Below are 27,017 nucleotides of genomic sequence, written 5' to 3'. Positions count from 1 at the left end.
GTCCAACAAACTAGCTCAAATATACATAAGGGAGATAATTCGATTGCATGGAGTTCCAGTGACTATCACGTCCGACCGTGACCCAAAATTCACCTCAAGATTTTGGATAAGTCTACACAAGGAACTTGGAACCAAATTGAACTTCAGCACGGTATTTCACCCGCAAACCGATGGAAAGTCCGAAAGAACGATCCAAACGAACGATCCAAACTCTCGAAGATATGCTGAGAGCCGTGGTACTCGACCGAGGGAGAAGTTGGGAGGCAGCACTACCATTGATCGAGTTCGCCTACAACAATAGCTTCCAGGCAACGATAAACATGGCACCGTATGAGGCATTATACGGAAGAAAGTGTAGATCACCGCTCTACTGGGACGAAGTTGGCGAAAGAAGAATACTTGGACCTGATGCAGTTGAAGAGATGGTGGGAATCGTGCGGCAAATTCGGGAAAGGATAAAAGAAGCTCAAGACAGACAAAAATCATACGCGGATGTCCGACGAACTGATTTACAATTCCAAGCTGGCGACAAAGTTTTCCTGAAAGTATCCCCATCAAAAAGGGATAACACGATTCGGCGTCAAGGGCAAACTGAAGCCGCGATTTATTGGGCCTTATGAAATTCTTGAAGGAGTGGGCCCCATTGCATACCGTTTGGCGCTACCACCAAACCTTGGAAATGTTCACAACGTTTTCCATGTGTCGCAGTTACGAAAATATATGTTCGACCCGAAACATGTGATCCGTTTTGAGGAAGTCGTGTTGAATCCAGACTTGAGTTACGAAGAGAGACCCCAATCTATTTTTGGACCGAAAGATCTAGAATGTGAGGAATAAACCTGTTGCTTGTGTGAAAGTGCTATGGGAAAATCATGGGCATGAAGAAGCCACGTGGGAGAATGAGGATAAAATGATGGAATTGTACCCAGAACTCTTTACTTGAGGGTAGCAAATTTCGGGACGAAATTTCTGTTAAGGGTGCTAAGATGTAACGCCCCACTTTTTGAACCCTAATTTGTGAACCCGAAAGTACTAGTTTTAATGATATTATTTTCGCGAAGTCCGTGAATTAATTATTGGTGGATTAATTGTTGTTGGACTAGAAACTGTGAAACAATGACTGCGCGAATTAAATTAATTCATGTCCGTGAGGAATATTTATTGGACTCAATTCCGTGTTGGATCCGATAAATTGAATAAATAATATGAAAATCTAGTCTGTGATAAATAAATTGCGGACTGCACAATTTAAAATAAAATACAATGGACCGCGAATTAAACAAATTTAAATAAAGATCCTGCTGATATCTTCCTCCTCCGTGAAAAGATATTCCTCCTCCGTAATCTGCAAATAAATACCAGATAAATGCAAAGTAAGTCAAAAAGAAAAAGAAAAAAAAAAGAAAAGAATTCGAATCCCCCTCCCTCAACCCACGTTGAAACCGTTCCCCTCTATCCCACAAATCTCTCCCATATCCCCAACCCCCTTTTCTCTATATTAAATCCTGCATCAGTTACTTCTCCCTCACCAAACGTTCTCTGCAGCTAATCTACCATCTTCAACTTCTATCCAAGGTAAACTATGATTTATCATTTGTATCTAAATTTTCTCCGGCTTCAGAATCGAACATCAAATTGTTGCTTCCGGCAGTAACCAAATCCTCCAGCTTCAAGAACCATTTTTTTTTCTTCTTCCTCAACATCCGTCTGCAATTGAAGGTAACCACCTCTCCCATCCAAATATCAATTTCAATTTCTTACTGTTGCATCAACACATCCTACACTACCGATTAACTCAATCTGAAATTCAATCTCTAAATCGCATAAATCAAAGCAAACCGAATTAAAAAAAAATCAGACTTTAATTTATGAAATCAAATTAACAACTTACGTCGGGGCTGTTCGGGTTAGTTTCGGGCGTTTCGAGGTGGTGACTACCCGAAGGTAGGGTCCCCTGATTTCGTCGTGACGGCGGAGGATCGACGGAGAGACAGCAGCAGCGGCAGCCTCTTCCTGACGGAGAGACAGCAGCGCCGCGACGGTGGCAGCAGCCTGGCTCTGTGCAGCGGCGTCGCGTCTCCCGGCAGCGACGACGGCGGCTTCCGGCAAGGAGCACAGCAGCGACCTTCCAGCGGCGAGCAGCGACGCGGCGGCTGGAGACGGTCGGTGCAGCGACGGAGCAGCGGCCGACGGCGGAGGTGGATGGCGACGCCCGCTCGGAGAAGAACGACGGGAAATTTGGGAGTTTCTTTTTCAGACGAATGAGAGATAGATGGAGACGAGAGAGAGAAATAGAGGAGAAGATAGGCGGTGGGGAGGGGAGAATATAAAATGAGATGGGCTTGTCCCTAATTAAAATTTTGGGCCTTTCATGAATTGTTTTTGTTGGGCCTTTTGTTTTAAAGATTGGTCTTAAGATTTATTTAAGGTTGGGCTCCATTTAATTGGTCTTGGGCTGTAGAATTTAATTGAAGATATAAGGTGGGGAATTAATTAAGTTGAGCTTTTAATTAAATCCTTGGGTCGATAATTAATAGTGGCAAATTATTTAATTCCGGAATATTTCAACGAACGAATAATTATATCCTAAGTCCGAAATAAATATAGCTCGAGGGGAAAATGCTTGCGATAATTTAATTACTTTTATTAATTTTGGGGATTTTATTTTGTTATCGTGGAGAAAAATACGAGGAGCTAACGGAGGAATTAGGGGCATAAGCGGCCGCCGAATAACCGAAAACCGAAATAAACCGAGATAAAAGACTTTGCGTAGGATGCATGCATTTTCAGTTAGTTGTTTGAATCAATGTGTTGATTTATCTATCATATAAATTGTTAAAGGTGAATCATCGCAAGGGAATCGTGATCGCAAGGGAAAGAACGTAATTTCAAATTAAGCACTCGAGGTGGGCTTTCTTTTACTAAACTCTTTTACGTTTTCAAAAGTATGATCACGGTGGAATAAGGGTGGTTTAAATTGTTATGTCATGCCATGGTTGTTTTGATGATGAGATTGTTGTCTGATGCCTAGTTTGTGAGTTCGCTCCATTAGGCTATAGGGCTATGTTGTGATTGTTGCCTGATGCCTAGTTTGTGAGTTCGCTCCATTAGGCTATAGGGCTATGTTAAACGAATTCGGGTCTGAGTAGGGCCGCAGACCCTATCAGGCTAGTGTACACAGGTGAGATCGTGAGCCGTCCTTGCTAGTCGGTCGGTCTCGTGGGCGAATAGTGTGGCCACACTTTCGTCGCACCATGGAAAGAGGATGTGATTGAATGATTGATGAGAATGTGGGGAGATTGTTTTGACTGACCAGTCTATGAAATTGTTTTGTGATACTCGATGATATTTAATTTCTAAATGTAAAACTCGAGTTCACTATGGTATGGATGACATAACTTTCATCAAAGGTTTTCGGCATAAGCCCACTGAGTATATTAAGTACTCAGCCCTGCATGTGTTTTCCCTATATGCAGGTTGAGTGGCGACGAGCAATTGGTGGTGTTGAGCAAATTTAAAATTGAAGCATGCTTTGGTTAGTTGTGAACTACGAGTGACGTTGTGTCTCCACACATGACGTCACTCTTTTCTTCACAACCTTTCTTTCTCTTTCTTTCTTTTCTTATTCTTTTCTTTCATAGGCATCATTTCTAGGTTAAGCACACTTTTGAATTTTTCTATTTCACAACATGCACTTTTATAACATTAAGCACACTACTTTTCACTTTTCACAATTTCCCCTTATCTCTCCAATTCCTTTACAAAAGATAAAAAATAACTATACTAACCCAAGGAATTGTCCCAATTAATTTGACTTCCAAAGAATAGGCTTAAATGCTCAAAATTGGCTCCAAATGGATAAAAGATTAATTTTTCGAAAAGGGTCAAAATTTTGGATATAAAAGTAGATATGAAAAGATGGCCTAACATCCTCCTAAATCAACTTAATCACTATGTAAACTTAGGCAGATTAGGAGCAAGTTCCAGAAACATATACGTCAATGCAGATTAAATCACACATGAAAGAAATTAAGGCTCAAATCTCACAAGGTATAAGCATGATTCAAGGCGAACAAGCAATTCACTAATTATGCACCTTTTAACCAAACCATCAAACCAAAACGTCAATCCATACTTAATCAAAGATGAAAGATCTTTATATCATAGGCAACTCAGTCTAATGTGTCCCTAAGCATGCGTGTTTCTAAGTTCTTCATGCTAAGTTCATGTCAAGGATTCACCTTCGGGAATTTTCAAAAACAAAAACAAAAATAAAAAACCTAAGCTCATTGTCCACCATTTCATCCCCCAAATTTATTTATAACAAAGTGTAAAATAAGTTTATAGAGTCGGTAGGGACGTGAGTAAACTAAGGAAAGTAATAAAGATACCTTGAAATTTTTCGCGTAGAGGTTGGACGGACGAAAATTCGAAAAATTCGAAAATTCACGACTGGGCATTGTGAGTGGCCAGCAGTCGCTGGGTAGAGTCCAGATTCTTTCTGTGCGTTCCCAGCGGGCCGCTGCGCAAGCGCCAGTGGTCGCTGGGAAGAGTCTTGAACCTACGAAAATTTCCAATAAAGCAAAAAACGAAAATCACATAAAAACAAAATAAAAAGATGTAAAAATGTTGGGTTGTCTCCCAACAAGCATTTTTTTAGAGTCATTAGCTTGACTATACCCCTTTTATTCCTTGGGAGGCTCTTCAAGTGCCACTTCCTCCTCCATCACCTTGTCCGAGCTATAGCACTTCTTCTCACAGTGGCCATTGGCTTGGAACAACGTCCCATCCGGAGCTAGCAATTCCACTGTCCCACTATCATAGATTTTCTTGATCATGTAAGGACCAGTCCATTTGGACTTCAATTTTCCGGTGAAAAGAGAGAGTCTTGCATTGTGAAACAAAACTACATCCCCAAGGTGGGCTCTCGTGGGCTAATCATCATGTCGTGGTAGGCCTTCATCCTTTCCTTGTAAGTGGACGAGCTATCATATGCTTCCATTCGAAACTCGTCCATCTCATTGAGGAAGAGACGCCTCTCCTAGTCAGCCTTTTGGAAGTCTTGATTTAATTTCTTTATCGCTCAAAAGCGAAGCAACATTGGCCGTATGGAGCGAGTAGTTGTTTAAAGGCCGTGGCCTTGAGCGCGTCTATGGTTTCGATATTACCCTGTAAGGTGTAGTAATGGGAACAAATTGGCAGGATGGAGTCTGGCGGTCCGCTCCAGTGGACATGCACCACTACTTTATCTTCGACTTGGCATTCGCTTTCTAGAATTGAACACCATAAATTCGCAGCCATTTGGTATCGAACCGTGGATGAGAAGTTATAATAGCACTCCGTCTCCGTGTTAGTAAGTCCCAGCACAGCCCTGGCCCAACTAAGAAGACATATTTCCTCAAAACACCCATTGGGTGATGTGTGGAGTAATATTCCTTGGCACAAAGTTTCGACAAGTTGCGCGTCCCCTTGAAGATTATGGTGAACGAGGTCAAAACCGATCCACAATTCCGCCAGATCTGAATGCTTCAAAACTAAACCGGTGGCGCAGATAGTGGTGATCAAGCCGACCGTGGCGCTAGCTTGAAGCCGCCCTACAGTGGCCTTGCAAGACTTGATTCTGTGAGAGGCGTACGACAAGGAGACGAAGAGGGCTAAAGGTAAGCCCTCTCTGCTCGCGAAGACGAGCACCAATAGCATCGAAAATAAGCCCTTGGCCTTCAACCTCTCCTTCTTCACCACTTCCTTCATCAAATCCTCCATTTTGTTCTTCACTCCCTTGGGATCCTTATCAGCCTGAACCTTCTTCGCAACGAAACAACGGACGAACTGCACCACCAGAAGGACCAGCCAAAGGCTCAGCCAAATCTTATCAAATTTAGAGCTGGTTTTCTCAATAGCATCCAACAGTTGAAAGCGATGATCATCCCTAATACTTCTCATTAGCCTGTTTCTCTCAGTGTTGTCGCCCACCGACGTCACGAGCATACAGCACCGGCCTTGAGACACTTCCCCGCCGGTAAACAGAGAAGGGCGCCGGTAATAATCCACCTCCAAATCAGCATTGAGCTTAAACGAATCATCCCCGTTTACGAAAATGCCATCAGCAGGGATTCGATCACCGGTACTCAACCACACAATGTCGCCAACAACGAGCTCGGATTCCAGGATCGCATCAACCAAGCCATTCCTCACAACCAAAACTGTCACCGTTTTGTTTGGAGAATTTCCTTATCATCCATCTCTCCCTAACAAAGCGAGCGGCAGCAGCGAAGCAGACAACAGAAGACAAGGCCAGCAGAAGCAGAAGGGCGTAGGCAACACCCTCTGCTGCTCCATTGATCTTGATGCCAATGGCCAACGAAAGCATCACACAACACAACAAGAGAATGATAGTGGTGTCCCGTAAAGCATCCTGCAGGATGCGTTTTATGCTATGAGGCTGTGGCTGTGAAGTAGGCATGTTTGAACCAAAGGCTTCACACCGGGATTTAAGGTCGGCTGCATCGCCTACGATTCCGACTTCGATATTTGTTCTCAACGCAGAAGCAATGTATTCGATGCCGCCGTAGTGGTCAAGGGCGTCTCTGCAGTTTCTTTCAACTGCTTCTGCCAGAATTTCTCGAGTGACCAAGTATTCTTCACTCTGCAGCATTCTCTCTTTCAAAAATTAGTACTCACATGCGGTAGAAACCGAGAAGAAGAGTTTAGAAGATACTCCCTCCGTCCCCAATTAATTGTCACTCTTTCCATTTCGGTTTGTCCCTCAATAATTGTCACACTTCATTTTTACCATAAATGGTAAGTAGGTCTCATGTTCCACTAACTCACTTCACTTGCATTTTATTATAAAACCAATATAAAAAAGTGACAATTTCTTAAAACCAATTTTTTCAACCAACTTTCCACTAACTTTTTCAACCAACTTTTTTTTACATTTCTTAAAACTCGTACTCAGTCAAAGAGTGATAATTAATCGGGGACAGAGGGAGTAAATTATTGTGACAAATTTACAAGTAATGGACATAAATGTATACTATAATAAGTTTTGGTAGTTATTAGTGTTTGACTGTTGAGCGAATTTGTTATATATAGCCAGGCCATGCAACGCATGTTTTCTACTTTCTACCTATTGTTTGTACCCATTCGTCCGCTATTAAATGTCACATTTTTTTCCTTTTCGTGCATTCCGCCAATAAGTGTCGTATTTAACTTTTATTCTTTTTGGTAAGTGGACTTGGTATAGACTAAATAGGAGATTTCAGTCCAAAAGACTAGTCTGTTAGGAGAGGGAAATCATTTAGTCTATATGCACACCGGTTGTTCTCAACTCCGATGTACGACATTGAGTCCGTAACAGAACTTCATATTCTACTAACTCATTTCATTCACATTTTATTATAAAAGCAATATATTGCTCCCTTCGTTCCTCGGTAGCTGAGTTGTATTCATTTTTGGATTGTCCCCGAGTCATTTCTTTTTTTTGGCAAAAAGTAAACCTATATCTTCTCTCTTATTTTATTCTATTTTACTTTAACTCCCTACCTTTTTCTTTATACTTTATTTTCCCTTTACTTAACTCACTTTTAACACAATTCTTTAAATCTTGTGCCCAAAAAATGCATCTATTATAAAGGGACGGAAGGAGTATACCTTCCACTAACTTTTTTTTAATAAAATCAAACAATTTCTTAAAACTCTCACCCATCAAAATTAGGATATTTATTGGCGGACCGATGGAGTATATCAAACTAACCCGTCTCCATCAACCGCCGATCGAGTGCTTCTTCAATTACCCAAGAAATTACATGATCATTTTCCTCTCAGTTACGTGCTTAATTAAACATTACTTCCGAGGTCTCTTCTGTGAATCCTGACATCAGTTGTGAATTGTGATTTAATATTAATTTTTTAATCCACATATTTTACTCATGTCATCACATTATTACTCTTCGTCCTACTCGAGATGTTCGCATTCTTGAATGACACGGAATATAGGATGAATTGTTAGGTAAAATAAATAGAAAAAAAAGATAGTTGAAATTTTAATAAATTTCAAATATAGAAAATTGACACCTTATATGGAACAAATTAAAAGGAAAGATGGATATTTTGAATGAGACAAGAGGAAGTATATCTTTTCCAAGACATAAATGTAATAGTTTTCTCTATTAAGTACTCCCTCCGTCCCGCACTACTCGCACCTTTCCTTTTGGACACGGAGATTAAGGAATGAGTGATAGACAAAGTCAACAATTACGGCTGTAGGTATAAATTGTTACTAAAAATGGAAAGAGTGCAAATAACTTGGGACGCCTAGAAAGGAAATAAGTGCAAGTAGTGCGGGACGGAGGGAGTATGAAAAGTTCACATATCTTTGTTAATTTAATAAACATGAAGAGTCCAGTGATTTCGTTTAAATTAAACAATTCTTTTAAAAACACCAAATTTTCTTAGAAATCTACTTTTAGAATGACTCAAGTTAAGATGTCTCGCCGCATGCTTAATTAAATACTCCATATAAGCATCATTAGATAATTAGTGCAACTTCTACGAATCATTGTTGGAATTAATTTTTCATATTGTTTGTCTCTTCGAACAGGTATGGATCATGCTATAACAAAATCCAGGATATTATATTTGTGTAGGGGTAACTGTTCTATTATTAGCTCTGTAAATCAGTATGTATAATTATTTAAACACCATAGAAAATACAAAGAGATTTGACTAAAAAAAGGAAAAGTCAGTTTGGAAACAATTTTCTTAAGAGTAGTTTCCACTTGATTTTCGTGGAACGAGTCCCGCCGCCACTCCAAACAAATATTTTACGTATCATATCTTAATTTCTTTTAATTATGTAGCTCCTTTTCACTAATATACTCTCTCCAACCCTGAAAAGTATAAACTATTTATTTATTAGTCTATTTCTGAAAAGTATGAGCTCTTTCCTTATTAGTCCATCCCTGAACAGTATGAACTTTCTAATATTTGAATATTTTAACGACACATTATGATACGATTATATCTTCCAAAATATCTCTCATATCTCTATTATTATATTATCATATTTTTTCATATCTTTATTATCTTGTTCACCAAGTTAGGTTATTCATAGGAGTATTATAAATAGGACCTATTGTTATTCTCATTATTCAATCAATGAAATCATAATTATTGTCTTTTATCTTTATTTAGTTTTTCCGTTTAGAATTTTCGATTGTCGACAGAGCACGGTTTCTCTGCGACTTTCTTTATCTTTTTTACTTGATAAGGGTCTTTCCCTTATCAATTGGTGCTTTCATTCGGTTCTCATCCTCCGAATTACCTCCATCATGTCATCCACTTATGCTGCATATTACCATCACCAATTCGACTATCGTCAGCCGCAATTCGCTCACCACCCATCGCAGCCCATATATCAGCCACCACACTATCCGATTGGATCATTAGATCTGCAACAATCCTATCCACATGATAGGCACTTCCACCCACAATATCATCCCTACCAGGCCCGACAGCCCACTTGCTGGGACCCGCCATGGGTGCGCACGCAGCAGAGTTCTTCGACCTGTGATCAGTCGCCACCTCACAGCCTGTACTTCGCCTATAGTAAAGCGACATACCAGGGTTCTGACCCTAATAATCCTGACCTCATGGCTCGATCGTTCTCCCCTACCCAACTAGTCGTTGTAAACGATTACAACGAGAAGTTACGTGTGTATAGATTGGACCAAGCCGCCCTCCCTGATCGCTTGGTTTGAGGAGAACACTGATGATGAAAATATAACTAAGGAGAACATTGATAGCACTTCCACGATGGTATTGAGTGCGGATGTTCCCAAAGACATTCACGATGTTCCCAACAGCATCACCGATGTTGCCATCAACACTGCTGTCGGGGTAGATGTGAGCGATGAAATTGAACAGAGTGGAGGATCTCAAGACGAGGCACATGAGATGTTGAGGGACAACAAGGTACTCCCGAGGTCTGCTCTGCAAGTGCTTCCCCAGAACCGAATGATTGGAGGACAACGTTTATTGGACAAAGATGGCTTTGGGCAGGTCTCCTTGAATGTTCTCGACATCGCTATGGTCATCTCATGTATGGGTGTGACTCCCACGGAGCCCTTGCACATGACAAGCCCTCCAACGGCGTCCATGGTCCCGGCGGTACTGCCACTGCCAGGAAGCCAACAGCTAAACCAAACTGCAGTGATGCTAGAACACCTACTTGCCAGGGTGGTGCGTTTCGAGGCAAGACTTGATGAACACGAAAGGCGTTTGTCACTGAGGCCCGAACCTGACCCCCCGGATTGGCAGTAGCCATACCGGCCTTACAACTGGGGCGCGCACGCAGACCCGCCCAACGGACTGCCGCAGAATTACGTCCAGCCCGTTCCCAACCAGCAAGTCCTGACCAATGGTCTCGTGTCAGCGTATGATCCTGAGCTTTACCGCCGCCAATTCAACCCTTACCCAGCCCCGCCGCCACCATCAGCGGCTATCTTCTTGTCGTGTAGCTCCGATAGGATTCATACCTTATCAATAATTCCCGCAGCTGCTGCCCCATCGCAGGTTCACGAATGTGACGGGGTTGACATACACTACAAGGGAAAGCTGATTGATGGAACAATTTTCGATCCCACTTTTGAACGAGGGGATCCAATTGATATCAAACTTGGTAGTGGACAAGTAATCAAACGATGGCTACTAGTATTGGGGATGTGCTTGGGTGAGAAAAGAAAGTTGAAAATCCCTTCCAAACTCAATTTTGGTGAGCATGTTTTTGATCCTGGAGGATTCCTCGTTGTTCCCACCTTGAGGATAAGGTGGATTTCAACCGTGGGGGAGTTGATACGATTATATCTTCCGAAATATCTCACATATCTCTATTATTATATTATCATATTTTTTCCATATATTTATTATCTTGTTCACCAAGTTAGGTTATTCATAGGAGTATTATAAATAGGACCTATTGTTATTCTCATTATTCAATCAATGAAATCATAATTATTGTCTTTTATCTTTATTTAGTTTTTCCGTTTAAAATTTCCGATTGTCGACAGAGCACGGTTTCTCTGCGACTTTCTTTGTCTTTTTCACTTGATAAGGGTCTTTCCCTCATCACATTACCCCTACACATTATTTTATTTGGAACTTATATCATTATATTACACTACTAATGATGTGGAGCTCACCTCTACTAGCACTACTTACACTAGTTTTTATCTCACTCTTAGTTTACCAATCATACATTAAAATTCGTGTCACAGTAAATGTTCATACTTTTTAAGGATAGAGGTGGCGTATTTGTTTATGTGTGTCAGTTGTGAAATATATTATACTATCATTGCCACAACTAAAATAACACACTATTTTTTTAATTTATCCTAAACAAAATGATATATTTCTACTTTAAGAAATAATATAGTAGCTTTCTGTCTAATCAATACAATCAACTATTTTTTCTTTCCAATTAGTATATTTAGTACTCTTATCTCTTTATTTAATGGTTACACTTATATTTCCTATCTTAAATTAAATACATTAATAACCAATAACTCCTAGGTCATTTTAATCGAGATATTGCCCTTCTCTTAGATTTTAATGTAAAATCCAAACTGATTGGGGGCTGATATTATATATAAAATCCAAAACTGCAAATTTTATTTGCTTTTTTATCCTTCTTTTAGATATTGATGTAAAATCCAAACTGATTGGGGGCTGATATTATATATAAAATCCAAAACTGCAAATTTTATTTGCTTTTTTATCCTTCTTTTAGATATTGATGTAAAATCCAAACTGATTGGGGCTTGGGGGAAAAATACTCCATATATGATTCTCTGGACACCGTATGACTTTTGGACACGTTCTTTCCTCTATACATTGTAAAACAAGGACTCTTAGTTAATCACTCCACCTGTTCAAGAAAGTTGAGTCGATTTTTTTTCAGACTCATTTTGAAAATATCTTGATAAATAATTAAAATAGATAAATAGTAAAATAAAAGTGAAAATAATGTAAAAAAGGATTTCTGTACATTATTCTCGCTTTAACTAAAATATTTATCCACTTAAATTATTTATTACGATTTTTTCAAAACAAGTGATCATCACAATTTTTTGTCATCTGCAGAGTATAGGATAAAACTCATAGAATAATAGGGTTTAGGGTCCGGTCTCTATGGTTAGAATAATAAGAAATCAGCGCCACTACCTTCTCCCCAAATAAACGAAGCTTTGGTGTATCGTATGCGCTGACCTCCTCTTCCTGGTGAATGTGGTGATCGAGGAGTCCACGTCGGGAGACAAGTGCTGCCAGCTTGTTGAGGTGCTGGTCGACTTGGAGGTTGTGGCGGGACTCTACACGGCCATCCACTTCATGAAAGTGTTTGGTAAGAAAACATTTAATTCTTTACTAAAGCAAGTCATATCACGTAAGTATACCAACTTAAGAGACCAATGTTCGATAAAGGAAATTGGCATATATGTTTTCAAAAAAAAAACACGATGGATGCCAATTTCATAACTAAAAAAATTAAAGTTCAAAATTAGTACGTACATACATTGCCTCAAACAAATATTTTTGGTTATACACATTAAGTGTGTTAGTTTTTCGTCTCATAAATTATATTCTGATTTATATTTAACATTTTTGTAAAAAATTAACGGTCAACCACATTCTGATTTCATTGATGTGGACCAAAATATGTTGTCTAGGACAAAAAACTAACACACATTAATGTGTATGACTAGACAGGTCTTTTGTACAGTTGATCTAGCATGGTGAAGGTTGTCTAGGTTGCTTCCATTATTTTGGTTGAGGTCTTGAGGTCTCGAAGTTCAATTCAATCCAATACAATCCAATCCAATCCGTTGGATTTTATTTATTTTGGCTAGATCCAAAACTAATATGATACGATAGATATAGATGTAAATTTAATAATTATTCTTATTTGTACTATAATTAGATGATTAGAGCATCCACACCGGTGCTTTTTGCAAGAGCAACTGCCGTGCTCACCGCTGTACTCTTGCCTTCGGCGCGGACGTGCTCTTGCAGAAGAGCACCGTCGTGCCGACGGCAAGAGCACTAGCAGCCGACGTGGCATGCTTTGGTTGGCCGTTGATTTATCATTTTTTTTAAAAAAAATCGAAAAAATCTAAAAAATTCAGATTTAATAAAAAAAAGTATTTTCCCACTTCCCCATAAAATATATCAGTTTTTTCTACAATTTTACCCCTCATTTCAACACAAAAAATCACACTACACCAAGCAACTCTCTCAATCTCAATTTTAGGATTTTAATTATGTAATTTTTAATTTTTTAGTAATTTGTAATAGTATTTCAAGTAGTTTTAATGCATTTTAATATGTGGAAATGTTTTTAGTAACTGAAGTATTTAATTGAATAATAGAATGGTGGTACCTTTGAGCATGCTCTTGCGGAAGAGCATAGATTTGGGTGTTGTGCTCTTGCGGAAGAACGGAGAATTAAAAATGAATAAAGGTGGGTACGGACCCACATCCGTACTGTTGGCAAGAGCATGGATGGGGGTGCTCTTAGATGATAGGCGTGCAAACTGGGTTATTCATCACATATAATTCAAACAAAAATATGATTTGTTGAAATAGAAAAACAAATATGTAATTAGTAGCTTTTAATTAGTTAGTTTAGCATTAATCCAGCATAGATATAAGGCATATTATTGTAAGTTGTAGTCAAGACTGTCCAAAATGTAGTCAATAAAGAAAATTCCCTTCTTTTCTCTCCTCTCTCATAATCGTCAGTTTCTCCATTTTCATTGTTGTTTCTTCTTCTTCTTCCTTCAATGGAGTTTTTTCTGTGTCAATCGGATTCGCCATTTTCAACATTATCGAAATTTGATTGATGGGCTCCAAAAGTACAGTAGGCTATTTTAATGACAACTAATAGGTTACAAATTACATTACTATAAAATAGAAATAATCTAAATAATTAAGATCGTCAGAAATATTATTAATAACCACACATGATTCGACGTATGTTGATACAAGCAAAATCAAATAGAATTAGATAATGCATTGTAGAGCGAATAACATATGTATATCGTTTTTCTTTTTACAGAAATATAGCCTTTATTATTACTGAAGAAACACAGAGTATTAAGTTTATATAACCATGCATGCAATTGTAAAATAAAGGTGCACTATTTGAATAGTGAACTACTCCCTCCGTCCCAAGGAAGATGGCACACCCGTGAGATGCCACGAGATTTTAGAAGATGTTGTTTTGTGTGTTAAATGGTAAGAGAAAATATAATTTTATAATTGATGTGACAGGAAACTTTTTCCAAAAGAAAAAATGTGACATCTATTATGGGACGGATGGAGTATTGTTATTTGGCAAGTGACATTACTCCTCTGCTTTAGTTGTATTCTTCTCAGAGTAGTAGTCGTGCCTGAAATTGCAAAATTCAATATCCATGTTTGAGAATGTTGATCACGTAGACGTAGATAATATATCACGTATAAAAAAATTAATTAATTAGTTGATATACTTGAAGTATATATTAACTCTGCACTTTATAAGCTGACATCTATAATTCAAAATATTTAATTAGAGTTACAACACCTTGTGTAATGCACGCGGATTGGGACAAGTAAAATTATAAAATCTAAAATCAAGTTAACAAAAAATTATAATCTTGAAAATACTATTAAATCGTGAGTATTTTTATATTGACCTTCAAAACTTTAGAAGCTTTACAAAAAGCACGATAATATATCTCAAGCACTATGCGTACAATATAGTGAGCACATGTATATTTTTTCTCGCATAAAAATGATCAATCCTTAACTACTAAGCTTAATAATTATAATTATTTTTAATTTGATCAGGAAAAATGTAACATCAACATACATATGACTAATTTGAAAGCATAAATGCATGCTTGTCTAGTTCTTGATAGTGCATGCACTACAAAAAAACTGCTAGATACTGACGGAAAATAGTGACGGCAGCTGCTAGCTCAACAATTAGTGACGGAAAAAGCGTCAGTCACGAAATAGTGACAGATTATTCCGTCACTAAAGCGAAGCAGCCATCTATATTTTCCGTCATTTGGTGGGATTAATAGCTTTAGTGACGGACAAATCTGTCACTAATAATTTTTGTTGACAAGGTTTTTAGTGACAAAGTAAGTTTGACGGATCCGTCATTAAAAAACTTGTCAATAAAAAATATTAGTGACGGATTTGTCCGTCACTATATCTATTAATCCCACCAATTGACCGAAAATATAGACGACTGCTTCGCTATAGTGACGGAATATTCTGTCACTATTTAGCGACTGACACTTTTCAGTCATTTTCGGTCAATAATTGTTAAGCTAGTAGCCGCAAACCTAAATTAAAGGATAGTGATAAAATGAAAACTCTATACATTATACAAGCTTCAAACTCTTCAACATAGTATAAATACAGTTTCAACACAATGTCAACACTGTGTAAAATTTCAAGATTTTGATGTCAAGAGAGTGTCAACACAACATCAACCGTTGACACTGTGTTAACATTTTTTGTTGCTATTATTTTGTCATCTGTTAACATTTTCTAATAGCCTAGATCATAGTTTGAAGTTTGTACAATATTTAGAGTCTGTAATTTGATTACATCCCCTAGATTAATATATAAAGTAGTGAGTACTTACCAAGCCTTGCGGGCAAGTTGACCAATCCCTGTGGCTGACATTCCCAAGCTCACACCGAATAAGTTCCAATTTTTCTTTGACAACAAAGTGATCATTTTCAATTACTAGTATTTTCTTCAATACTGCTTCACAACTACAGTTAATACACTTCAATGAATAGAGACAATATTTATCTCGGTAGATCAGTTTCTACTATTCCCTCCGTCCCGGCTAAGATGATACATTCATTAGCCGACACGTGATTTTAAGAGTTATTGGTTAAAGTATTTAATTGGAGAGAGGAAAGGTGGATGAAAGGTAGGAGTGAAAAAAAGTTGTTAGGTGTATTAATTGAAGAGAGAAAGTTTCAAAAAAAAGAAATATGTCATCTTAGTTGGGACAAACTAAAAAGAAAAAACGCGTCATCTTAAGCGAGACGGAGAGAGTAGTAGACTAAAAATAGTCATCATTGGTACTACAGGTAAATTTTCAGTTACCGTGATAATAAAGTAAATTGAGCATCTCCAACTCAATTTTTTCGGTATTATGGCTACAATTTATTCAAATTAATTTGATGATTTTCTTTTTATTTACGCTATCGCTATTTATATCTCTTAATGTTAAGAGTAAAGTTCAATTTTGGTCTTTAACATATGATCAAAATACTATTTTGATAAAAAAAATATTCACTTTTTGAAAAACATGTCCATAAAATAAAATCCTTGTCGGAGTGGTTTTTTTTTTTACAGTTCCGTAAAAAAACTAACGGTCATGCCACTGTGCAATTAACGTTGACCGTTAGTTATTTGACCGAACCATAAAAAAGGACTGATTCGGCGACATTTTCATTTATAATGGACATGTTTTCTAAAAAGTGAATGTTTTGGCCCAAATTCGTATTTTAGTCATATGTTTAGGACCAAAATTATATCAATTTAGTTAGTAAGATATACACATGCATTTTGGGAAGATCTCGTTTTTTTATCTCCAAATTCCAATCCGATGCAAGTATTATTGCAAGCTGTGAGTTTCTTGTGTTGAACAATTCCAAACAAATGTGAAGTAATTAAAATTTTATGTTTAACAAAACAGGTACTATGAATTTATTTTTGAGGAGAGTGGGTTTACTGACCGGGGTAATTATAGTACTGTAACGAGCCCATATGAGTCCAGAAGCAGCAAGAGCTATAAAAGACATCATTCTTATATAAGTATTTAATTAAATTGGCAAGAATTATAAACGCATAGCATACCTATTTGTTGAGGATATGAGATGCTCTCATGTGGCTTACTAAAATCTACAACGTTTGCTATTGTTAAACCCCATTTGAAGGTTGGGGCCCAGAAGTGAACTGCATAATGAGTAGGTTAAGATTAAATGGAAATTTGAAACACAAAATAAAGCATTAATTCGTAGCTAGAAATTTAATTAGATAGAGAGAAAGGATAGGAGAAGTACTGGTTTTGGGTCCGGCGGGATGATTCCACAAGGAGAAGGCTGCCATAACGGTTGACATGGAACTCAAAACATCAATTAATATACCTCTATTTATATATTGCTTAATTGAATGAATATTGCCTCCCTCATTTCACATAAATCAAAGTCAACTATCTTAGCCAACTTAATCAATCTTTTCATAATAACAACTACGCATAAAAAATCTGTTTTCTTCAATACTATACACATAAAAAATCTGTATTCTTCAAAACTCAGACTATAGTAGTGCAATAATGTCTATACTTTATTTCAATGACTACCAAAGTTTTAATATAGTGCAGTCAAATCAACACTAGTTTAACTTAATAATTTCGATATTGCTTCTTCTGTATAAAAATGGTGGCTATAGTGCTATTAATTGTAAATAAATTGATGTACGTGGGAAATGAGCTGGAGACAACTTTCCATAAATAAAAATACTCATATTTTTATGGGACGAAAAGAAATGAAAAATGCAGATATTTTTATGAGACGGGGTGACTAATTTATATTAATGGAAAGATAATTTTTCCAAAAACTAAAATACGATAAACTAAAAAATATGTGACATGGAGCAGATGGAGTACCTCTTTAAACATTAGAAAATACTTCATCCGTCTCAACTAAGTTGAGTCGTATTCCTCTTTGAGATGTCCCAACTTAATTAAGGCATTTACTATTTTAACAAAGAGTGAACTGCACCAAATGACCCTAACTTTTGCACTTGTTGCACCAATGACCCCTAACAAAAAAAATAGCACTAGAGGGGCCTAACGTTAAATATAATCACGAATGAAGTTTTTTTAGCCACTTTTCAGAAAAATTGCCAAATAGCTTGAAGGGCATTTTTGGCAATTCCTAAATTCGCTGACATATGAATTCTGTCACATTTCTATCAGCAGCTTCTTAAGTGATTTCCTAATAAGTTCTAGTACTTCATACGTGATTAAAGTTTTGTCAATATTTGTACAAAAAGAAATTCTTAGTCCCTCTATTTCTAGTTAGTGGTAACAATATAGTACTAGTTATATCATGTAGGAAATTCATTAAGAAACAAGAATATGGAAAAGAAAAGTTATTCATGCAATAAAATCCGAATTAATAATACACAGAATAAAAAATATTTCACATTTAATTAAATGATACAATAATTATTTTATTGAAAACATTGACATTTAAAATATTATTTCATTATATATCATTGAACTAATTTGTTACTCTAAGCTTAACTTTAAGACGGTTTTTATGATTGATATTTTATTGATGTAATTTTAATTTAGCTCAAACTGAAATTTTTTACATCTTATGAACATTCAATCTTTAGATATAAATTTGCACAGTTTCTTGCCATTCGTGATAAAATTGAAACGTGAGTAATATTTTGAAAAAATTCAAGCATGTGATATTACTATTTAATCCTTCAAGATTTTTTTTATTAATAATAGTATTTGAAATGAGACAATGTAAATTTATAAATTAATACTGCAAAATCAGGATATTTTCATAATAAATAAAATTGATCCATAAATCAATGTAAATAAAATAAATTATGGGAAATAAAAACACGAAAAAATACCAGAAAATGAGTTTTATAAGGAAGAAATAGTCTCATTTTATTATGTTCATATTAATTAATGCAAATAATGATAAATATGTATATTATAAAAAAAATTAAAAAGTGTAAATAATGATAAAATTTTAATTCCTTATGAAGTACAAAAACTTATTAGAAAATTACATAAGAAGTTGCTGACAGAAATGTGGCAGAAATCACATGTCAACAATATAATGGAGTGACAAAAATGCCCTTTTAGGGCCTGAGGCTGTTTTGGTCCGAAAAAACTTCATTCGTGATTATATTTAACGATAGGCCCCTCTAGTGCTATTTTTTTTTTGTTAGGGGTCACTGATGCAACAAGTGCAAAAGTTAGGGTTATTTAGTGCAGTTCACTCTTTAACAAAAAAAACAAAACATTCGATCACTCTTACTTTATTCCACCATCTAATTTACTCTCTTTATCTTTCCTACTTTATTCATATCTCCTACTTTTCAGTACAATTTCTTAATCTCTATGTCCAAAAATTTTGTTTACTTTATTCCACCATCTAATTTACTCTATTTATCTTTCCTACTTTATTCATATCTGCTACTTTTCAGTACAATTTCTTAATCTCTATGTCCAAAAATTTTGTCTGAACTTAGTTGTGAGTACCTTTCAGTACTTCACATTACATGTTAATGTTATTAAAATATCATCATATAGCACAGAAATGCCCTTCTCTATACAATCTTCAAGTAAACCTTGAGTAGTCATTTACGAATGAAAGTTCTCTCCACATTCAAAACATGAGTTACAAGGCAGACACGCCGTAACCACTACATTCCGCACCAATTCGTTCAGAAAAAATAATTACGACACATTTAGGCCTTCGGCCGTTCTTGTTTATCACACATCACAGTCACGAATTGTCGAGGGATTGAGATAGGAACAAACTTTTCACCTTCAATTTCTCAAATAATTTAAACAAAGATTCTCGCAGAATTACCGAACAATTAACCTGTATCGAACTCTACATCAGCTGCACTAATAACATTTAGGCCATCCGCAACGCTGTCTCTTATCAGTCTCTTAACCGTCTAATCTCTTAACTATGCATGGGCCTCTGTTAAGGAAGAAGTTCCTCAACTTCACGATTTCGCAAGAACTAGAGTTTGGGGGAAGGTGCGGACGAGAGAGAGAGAGAAGAATAGAGAGATTGAGAGGAAGTAGTTTATTTCTTGATGAATAAAGTGAATAACAAATCCCCTATTTATAACCCTTCTAAACGTCCTCTACTAATTAGGATGGAAATCCTATTACTACTAGGAATTGGATAACTAACTAATTAACATAAATAAAAGACTCTACTAAATAAGGAATAAAAGACTCTACTAAATAAGGAATAAAAGACTCTAATAAGGAACGTCCCTTAACGAGAGACAAAGTCTAGCCTTCGTATCGGGCCGGCCTTCGTGCCACACGTCGCGAGGACCTAGCTCGTTGGACCGGTTCAGCGTGCTGCCTTGTCGCCGGCAACCTAGTGTCGGCGTTGAGCTCATCTTCTTGAGGCAATTGTCGTTCCTTAAGCCGTGCCGACGGAGGTCCCGTATCAACTCCCCCCTCCTTAGAATGCTCCTTGTCCCCAAGGAGAGCGGGAAATTTTCGCTGCACCACAACTAATGGTTCCCACGTCGGATTCTCACCCGAATCATCGGCCCAAGCTAGCTGTACTTCCTCCACTGCTGCCCCATTTCGCAAAACCGTACGTCGACCAAGGACGCCGGTTGGGCGAGCCACCGGTTTCCCCCGTGCAAACAATGCCGGAAGCTCCCTGTGCGCCCACGCAATGTCTTCCACAAATGGTTTCAAAAGACTCACATGGAACACATTATGGACACGACTCCCCTCGGGCAGCTGCAAACGATACGCCACTTGACCAATTCTTTCCAACACCTCGAAAGGGCCATAGAAGCGGCGTGATAACTTTGAGGACAAAGGTCTTGCTACGGAATATTGCCTATACTGCTGGAGTTTAAGTAACACCTTGTCACCTACATTGAATTCCACGTCCCGGCGATGCTTATTTGCTGCTTTCCGCATTCGTTGTTGCGCTCGCTCCAAGTTTTGGCGGAGCCACATAATCGTTTCTCCACGTTGATGAATCAAAGAAGCCACATCTGGTGGCGTTGTTGTCGAAGGTGGCGACGCGATCAAGGGGGGCGGTTCCCTGTCGTAAAGGGCCTCGAATGGCGAAATCCCTAACCCCTCATGGTGAAAACAGTTCAAAGCTAACTCTGCCCAAGGCAAAAAATTTGACCATTTAGCAGGTCTATCCGCGGTAAAGGCGCGCAGGTACTGCTCCAGGCCGCGATTCCTGACCTCCGTCTGTCCGTCTGTTTGGGGGTGATAGGCCGTCGAGAAATGAAGTGTCGTCCCGCTAAGCCGGAGCATATCCTCCCACACCTCGTTTAAGAACACTGGATCATGATCCGACACCAAAGTCTTGGGGAATCCATGGTGTTTGACTACCGTCTCGATAAACAAGTTTGCAATCTTCAAGGCGTTGTAACGGACTGGTAACAACGCAAAATGGGCATATTTTGATTAGCGATCTACGACCACCATGACACCCGTGTAACCTCGCGACGGCGGCAGGCAAGTGATAAAGTCCATCGAAACATCTTCCCATACCTGTGAAGGAATAGGTAGAGGTTGTAACAGGCCCGCCGGCTTTTGAGTAGAGTATTTGGTCGTTTGGCACTCAAAACAGGAATCAACGAAGTTTTTGACATCCTTCCGCATCCCTTTCCAATAGAACGAGGCCGCCAACCTCTTAAACGTTCTATCTACTCCTGGGTGGCCTGCTGCAGGCGACGAATGATGCTCATGTAGGAGTACCGCTTTAGCCATGGAATCTTTGCTCACATAAACACGACGGTTAAAGTACAATAAACCGTCAACTAGGGACACCGCCGGATCTGCCTTTCCGTGTTGTAAGGATGACTGTAACTCAATCAAATCGGGGGTGGACATCACCTCATTCCGCAGAACCTCCCAAACATCAGGAATCGGGTGTGCGGCAGCCATCAGTGCCCACCCAATCTCCACTTCCGAGATCGAGGACTCGTCTGGTACCAGCACCGCCGACTTTGGGTCCCCATCTGCCGCGCTCGCGGACTCTCTGTCTGGACCCTCCACATCTCGCCTGGATAAGGCGTCTGCCACTTTGTTTGAAGCCCCGGTCTTGTACTCAATGCGGAATTTGTAGCCCATCAGTTTCCGGGCATAAAATTGCTGGTCAGGAGTTTGAATTATCTGTTGCAACAACTCCTTAAGACTCTTCTGGTCGCTGCGAATGACAAACTCCCGTCCCAGCAAGTACTGACGCCACTTCTGCACTGCTTCGACAATGGCATACAGCTCCTTGTGGTAAGTCGACGAGACCCGGCGCTTCGGCCCTAACTTTTTACTAAAGAACGCCAGCGGATGCCCGTCCTGGAGTAAAACAGCCCCGATTCCGAAATCCGACGCGTCCGTTTCTAGGTAAAAGGTGCGGTCAAAATTCGGAAGGTGAAGGACCGGGGCGGATGACATCGCCTGTTTTAATGCTTGGAAACTGTCCGTCGCTGCTGTAGTCCATACAAAACTGTCCTTTTTCAGTAACTCCGTGAGCGGGCTAGCGATGGAGGCATAATGTTCTATAAACCGTCGGTAGTACCCCGTGAGCCCCAGAAAGCCTCGTAGCTGCTTCACCGTTTTTGGAACCGGCCATACCGTCATTGCCTCAATTTTAGCCGGGTCAGCTTTCAGGTTCCCGTCCGCGATTAGGTGACCCAAGTACTCCACTGTAGAGCATGCAAATGTGCATTTAGATAACTTAACAAAGAAGTGATGAGCCTTGAGGATAGACAATACTTCATGGATATGGTGTGCATGCGCTGGCATGGATGGGCTGTAGATGAGGATATCATCGAAAAATACTATCACCGACTGACGCAAAAGGGGTCTGAAAATTGCATTCATCGCCGCCTGAAACGTTGAGGGAACATTTGTCAATCCAAACGGCATCACTAGGAACTCAAAGTGGCCGTCATGTGTGCGAAATGCCGTTTTAAAAATATCTTCATCGCTCATGCAGATTTGATGATAGCCCGATCGTAAATCCAATTTTGTAAAGAATCTGGCCGCACCCAGCTCATCGAACAACTCATCCGTCGTCGGTATCGGAAAATGATCAGGAATGGTTGCTGCGTTTAATGCCCGGTAATCGATGCAAAAACGGAAGGACCCGTCCTTTTTTCTGATCAGTAGAACCGGCGAGGAGAAGGGGCTCTGACTTGGGCGAATCAACCCTGATTCTAACATCTCTTTCACCTGCTTCTCTATCTCATTCTTCTGAAAGTATGGATAACGGTAAGGTTTCACATTTATTGGTTTGGCGTCGGGCAAGAGGTGAATCTTGTGGTCAAACTGCCGTCTAGGGGGCATTCCCGAAGGCAAGCCGAAGACGTCTCCGTGTGAAACCAAGACGCTCCGAATTTCTTCCGGTAGTTCCCGTGGCAATGCCAGCGTCCCATCCTCTGTCGCTGGGTTACTCTCTGTTGGTGGGAGTTGAATTAACTCGAACAACTCCTCCCCGCCCTGTAGTTGTAACAAGGACGAGAACGTCTTCAAGGATACCTCCCTCGCTGATGGGGGCACGAGTTTAAGACACACACGTTTCCCATTCCGAGAAAACTCCAACGTTCCGTCGACATAATCGCTTGTGACCCTGCGCATCTGTTTGAGCCAGATCCTCCCCAGAATCACATCAGGACCATGTACTGGTAAAATGTGTAAATCGACCAAAAACACATGCTTCTGAATGACCAATCTGGTCTGGATGCTCGCAAAGGAACATAACAATGACTCCCCATTGCCGACATACACTCGGAAAGGACGAATCTCCTGCAGTGGGAGAGCTAACTGTTCCGCCACGTCGGGGTGTAGGAAGTTATGTGAGCTTCCCGTGTCTACCAAGACCCTGACAGGTATGTCCCCGATTACCCCCCTCAATTCAATGTCATCCTCTCGTTGCCGTCCGTCCAGCGCGTAAATATGGGACAAGTCCGCCGATATTACTGGCGGATCCCTATTTTCCTCCTGGCCGTGCTCCGAGTCCTCATCTGACTCCAGATCCTCTCCCATGTAAACCAAAAATCTGCCCCTACAGGAATGCCCTGCAACCCACTTCTCTGGGCAATACCAGCATAGGCCGAGCTTAGAACGCTCCGCCCTCACCTCAGCTGTTAACCGTACAACTGGCAACCTAGGATACTCCGAGCCTTTCGCCTGATTGGAACGATTCGGCTGATTGGTTGATGGGGGCAACGTCGATTGTTGCAGCGGGTGTGTCATAACACGCTGATCACGGTTTTGCCACGGCCGACGGGGCGCCCCTGACGTCGCTGGAGGACGTTCAATGCAACTGTTATACTCTATAGCCAGTGCCATAGCTGCTGCCACTGACGACGGGTTCAGATGCTTAACCTGGTTCTTAACTGGTTGCTGAAGACCTTCCACATAAATTGGGAGCAAAATGTACTCCGGGACCCCGCGCACACGATTAAGCATTGTTTCGAACGTCGTGTGGTACTCTGCCAAGGACCCGGACTGACTCAATTTGGCGATCAATCCAATAAAATTCTGAAAGTATTGGGGGTCGAAACGTCGCCTCACATCCTCCAAGAAATCCGTCCATCTTGCCTGCGGATTGTTCTCACGATAGTTGAACACCCATTCCGAGGCCGGCGGATCAAACAACATAATCACATAATGCAATCTGTGCTCCTCCGGCATTAGCAAGTGCTCGAAATAATATTGCACCCTCGAGATCCAAGTCACCGCCTCCGAACCGTCAAATCGCGGCTGATGCATCTTGAATTGTCTTGGCTGATCGAACTGCCCCCCGGGTTGCCTAGCCGCTGGATTATCCCAGGCCGTTGGCTGCCTGGCACTCGCGGATTCTGCTCTAGACCCCGGTGGATCCCATGCGGTAGATCGTGGTGCGTTGGGGTTCACCCAAGAATTCAAACCCATACTAGGGTTAGGGTTCGGCAAGATCCCAGCGTAGCTGCTCCCTGACGGATCGCCTATTCCCAGTCGTGGCGTTCCAGCTTGCGGCCCTCTGGATGCCTGTGCATACACCGGATATTGGCCGCACTGGGGCAGCCCTCCCGACGGTGGCTCCGGATCCGGTCTTGGCAGCTGAAGCGCTTTCGATGCGCCGCGGTCCTATGCTTCCAGCCGTGCGTCTATGCGCGCCTCCAGCCGTGACTCCATGCGAGTCATGGCTGCCAGCACCTGCTCCAGCATGGTCGAACTGGAATCCGTGGATTTGGAAGTCGAAGACAGCGGTTCAAGGCCGCGGATCGTCATAGGTTCCGTATGGTCGTTCTGTGCCATGATTCAGTGAGTTCGGGATGAAAGCACCACTTGTTAAGGAAGAAGTTCCTCAATTTCACGATTTCGCAAGAACTAGAGTTTGGGGGAAGGTGCGGACGAGAGAGAGAGAGAAGAATAGAGAGATTGAGAGGAAGTAGTTTATTTCTTGATGAATAAAGTGAATAACAAATCCCCTATTTATAACCCTTCTAAACGTCCTCTACTAATTAGGATGGAAATCCTATTACTACTAGGAATTGGATAACTAACTAATTGACATAAATAAAAGACTCTACTAAATAAGGAATAAAAGACTCTACTAAATAAGGAATAAAAGACTCTAATAAGGAACGTCCCTTAACGAGAGACAAAGTCTAGCCTTCGTATCGGGCCGGCCTTCGTGCCACACGTCGCGAGGACCTAGCTCGTTGGACCGGTTCAGCGTGCTGCCTTGTCGCCGACAACCTAGTGTCGGCGTTGAGCTCATCTTCTTGAGGCAATTGTCGTTCCTTAAGCCGTGCCGACGGAGGTCCCGTATCAGCCGCATTATACTTTTCACTCCATCTCTAAACTAAGAGACATTACCTGCAACCCTCCATCTCTTATCCGTCTCTTAACCTTCTTATCCCTTAACTATTCATTCAATTTCATTTTTTATTTTTATTTCCAACAAATTCAATTAATAAAAACACACTTTATTAAATAAAATGAAATTACAACTTAAAATAAAAAAAAATACACAATTAAATTAGTGGCAAAATAAATAAAAAAAACATAATTTAAAATACAATTTTATAGAAATTATAAAAACTTCTCAGCCGGCGAATCATCCCCCAAAGGCGGTGGCCGTGCACTCAAGCTACCTGGAGGCGGAATACCAATTTGTCTTGCCATATACTCAATTTCGGCAAGATGGACTTGATATTGTGGAGGCGTCATGCGGGAAGTGTCCGCCATCGTGGCGGTCAAGTACATGGGCAATAGGGTGTTCAAGCCCGAGACCGAGCCCGCCTGGCTTGATTCGCCGCAGCCCCTCCTAGGGCTGGGAAAATTTACCGAAATACCGCACTTACCGTACCGAAAATATACCGAAAATATCGAACTTTTTCGGTATGCGGGAAGTGTCCGCCATCGTGGCGGTCAAGTACATGGGCAATAGGGTGTTCAAGCCCGAGACCGAGCCCGCCTGGCTTGATTCGCTTCGGCCCCTCCTAGGGCTGGGAAAATATACCGAAATACCGCACTTTTTGGTATACCGTACTTTTTGGTACGGTATCATACCGTACCGACAGTTTTAGGTACGGTAAAGGTATGCATTTTGTATATACCGCGGTATACCGAGTTATACCGCATCATACCGCAATTGCGGTATATACCGTAAATTTACGGTATATACTGGTATAACACGGTATACCGCAAATACGGTATTTACCATAATTGGCGGTATATACCGCAGATATACCATATTTAACATATTTATTATTTATAAAATATATTATTATATAATTTTATTAAACATAATTGAATGGATTTTGAATGTCATGAACTATGTTTGCTATGTGATGGATTTTTATCACTTTGGATATTTCCTAGATGTTTGAAATGATATTTTTGCTATTTAATGCATGAATGTTAGGTTTTGACATGCGGTATTCGGTATACCGTACCGTGATTTCGGCATACCTCAATATGCGGTATGCCGAAATCATGGTACGGTATACCGAAATGTCGGTAAGGTAACGATATCTAAATTTTGGTATACCGACTTTTCGGTATACCGGTATGCGGTATATCGAAAAAAGCGGTACGGTAAAGGTAAGGTTTTTTGTCGTACCGCACTTTTCGGTACGGTATGCTGTATGACAATTTCGACATGGTATACTGTACCGTTCCAACCTCT

The 27,017-nt window shown here is 40.0% G+C and overlaps 2 protein-coding genes and 2 long non-coding RNA genes across 4 annotated transcripts; 1 reads left to right on the top strand and 3 right to left on the bottom strand.

Moving 5' to 3' along the window:
• Nucleotides 1-1,192: 1,192 nt before the first annotated feature.
• LOC121751832 lies at nucleotides 1,193-2,509 on the bottom strand. The gene is made up of 2 exons (XR_006040189.1): nucleotides 1,892-2,509; nucleotides 1,193-1,345 (listed from the first exon to the last, which is right to left on the bottom strand). It is a non-coding gene; the product is annotated as an uncharacterized LOC121751832 (long non-coding RNA).
• On the top strand, nucleotides 1,342-2,901 carry LOC121751833. The gene is made up of 3 exons (XR_006040190.1): nucleotides 1,342-1,575; nucleotides 1,652-1,719; nucleotides 2,842-2,901. It is a non-coding gene; the product is annotated as an uncharacterized LOC121751833 (long non-coding RNA).
• A 2,175-nt stretch (nucleotides 2,902-5,076) lies between these two features.
• LOC121752833 (calcium-transporting ATPase 12, plasma membrane-type-like) lies at nucleotides 5,077-6,655 on the bottom strand. Its single transcript, XM_042147921.1, has 2 exons — nucleotides 6,325-6,655; nucleotides 5,077-6,203 (listed from the first exon to the last, which is right to left on the bottom strand). The coding sequence occupies exons 1-2, from the start codon at nucleotides 6,653-6,655 to the stop codon at nucleotides 5,077-5,079; spliced, it is 1,458 nt and encodes a 485-aa protein (XP_042003855.1).
• A 7,449-nt stretch (nucleotides 6,656-14,104) lies between these two features.
• On the bottom strand, nucleotides 14,105-17,230 carry LOC121750853 (mitochondrial pyruvate carrier 3-like). Its single transcript, XM_042145481.1, has 5 exons — nucleotides 17,136-17,230; nucleotides 16,930-17,028; nucleotides 16,809-16,861; nucleotides 15,698-15,771; nucleotides 14,105-14,447 (listed from the first exon to the last, which is right to left on the bottom strand). The coding sequence occupies exons 1-5, from the start codon at nucleotides 17,191-17,193 to the stop codon at nucleotides 14,402-14,404; spliced, it is 330 nt and encodes a 109-aa protein (XP_042001415.1). The 5' UTR covers nucleotides 17,194-17,230; the 3' UTR covers nucleotides 14,105-14,401.
• Between the last annotated feature and the right edge of the window lie 9,787 nt (nucleotides 17,231-27,017).

The sequence above is a fragment of the Salvia splendens genome, chromosome 10 (genome assembly GCF_004379255.2).
Source record: "Salvia splendens isolate huo1 chromosome 10, SspV2, whole genome shotgun sequence".
NCBI lineage: Eukaryota > Viridiplantae > Streptophyta > Magnoliopsida > Lamiales > Lamiaceae > Salvia > Salvia splendens.
Note: the sequence above shows the minus strand (reverse complement) of the source record. Positions and strands in the feature narration are given on the sequence as shown.

Excerpts from the sequence above, each read along its gene's own strand:
- LOC121750853 (XM_042145481.1), bottom strand. The coding sequence starts at position 17,193 with ATGTCAACCGTTATGGCAGCCTTCTCCTTGTGGAATCATCCCGCCGGA. Across the intron at positions 15,772-16,808 it reads ACAGTACTATAATTACCCCG|AAAAATTGGAACTTATTCGG; the intron begins GTCAGTAAACCC and ends TTGTTGTCAAAG. Across the intron at positions 14,448-15,697 it reads CAACTTGCCCGCAAGGCTTG|GCACGACTACTACTCTGAGA; the intron begins GTAAGTACTCAC and ends TTGCAATTTCAG.
- LOC121752833 (XM_042147921.1), bottom strand. The coding sequence starts at position 6,655 with ATGCTGCAGAGTGAAGAATACTTGGTCACTCGAGAAATTCTGGCAGAA. Across the intron at positions 6,204-6,324 it reads GATCAATGGAGCAGCAGAGG|TTTTGGTTGTGAGGAATGGC; the intron begins GTGTTGCCTACG and ends AAACGGTGACAG.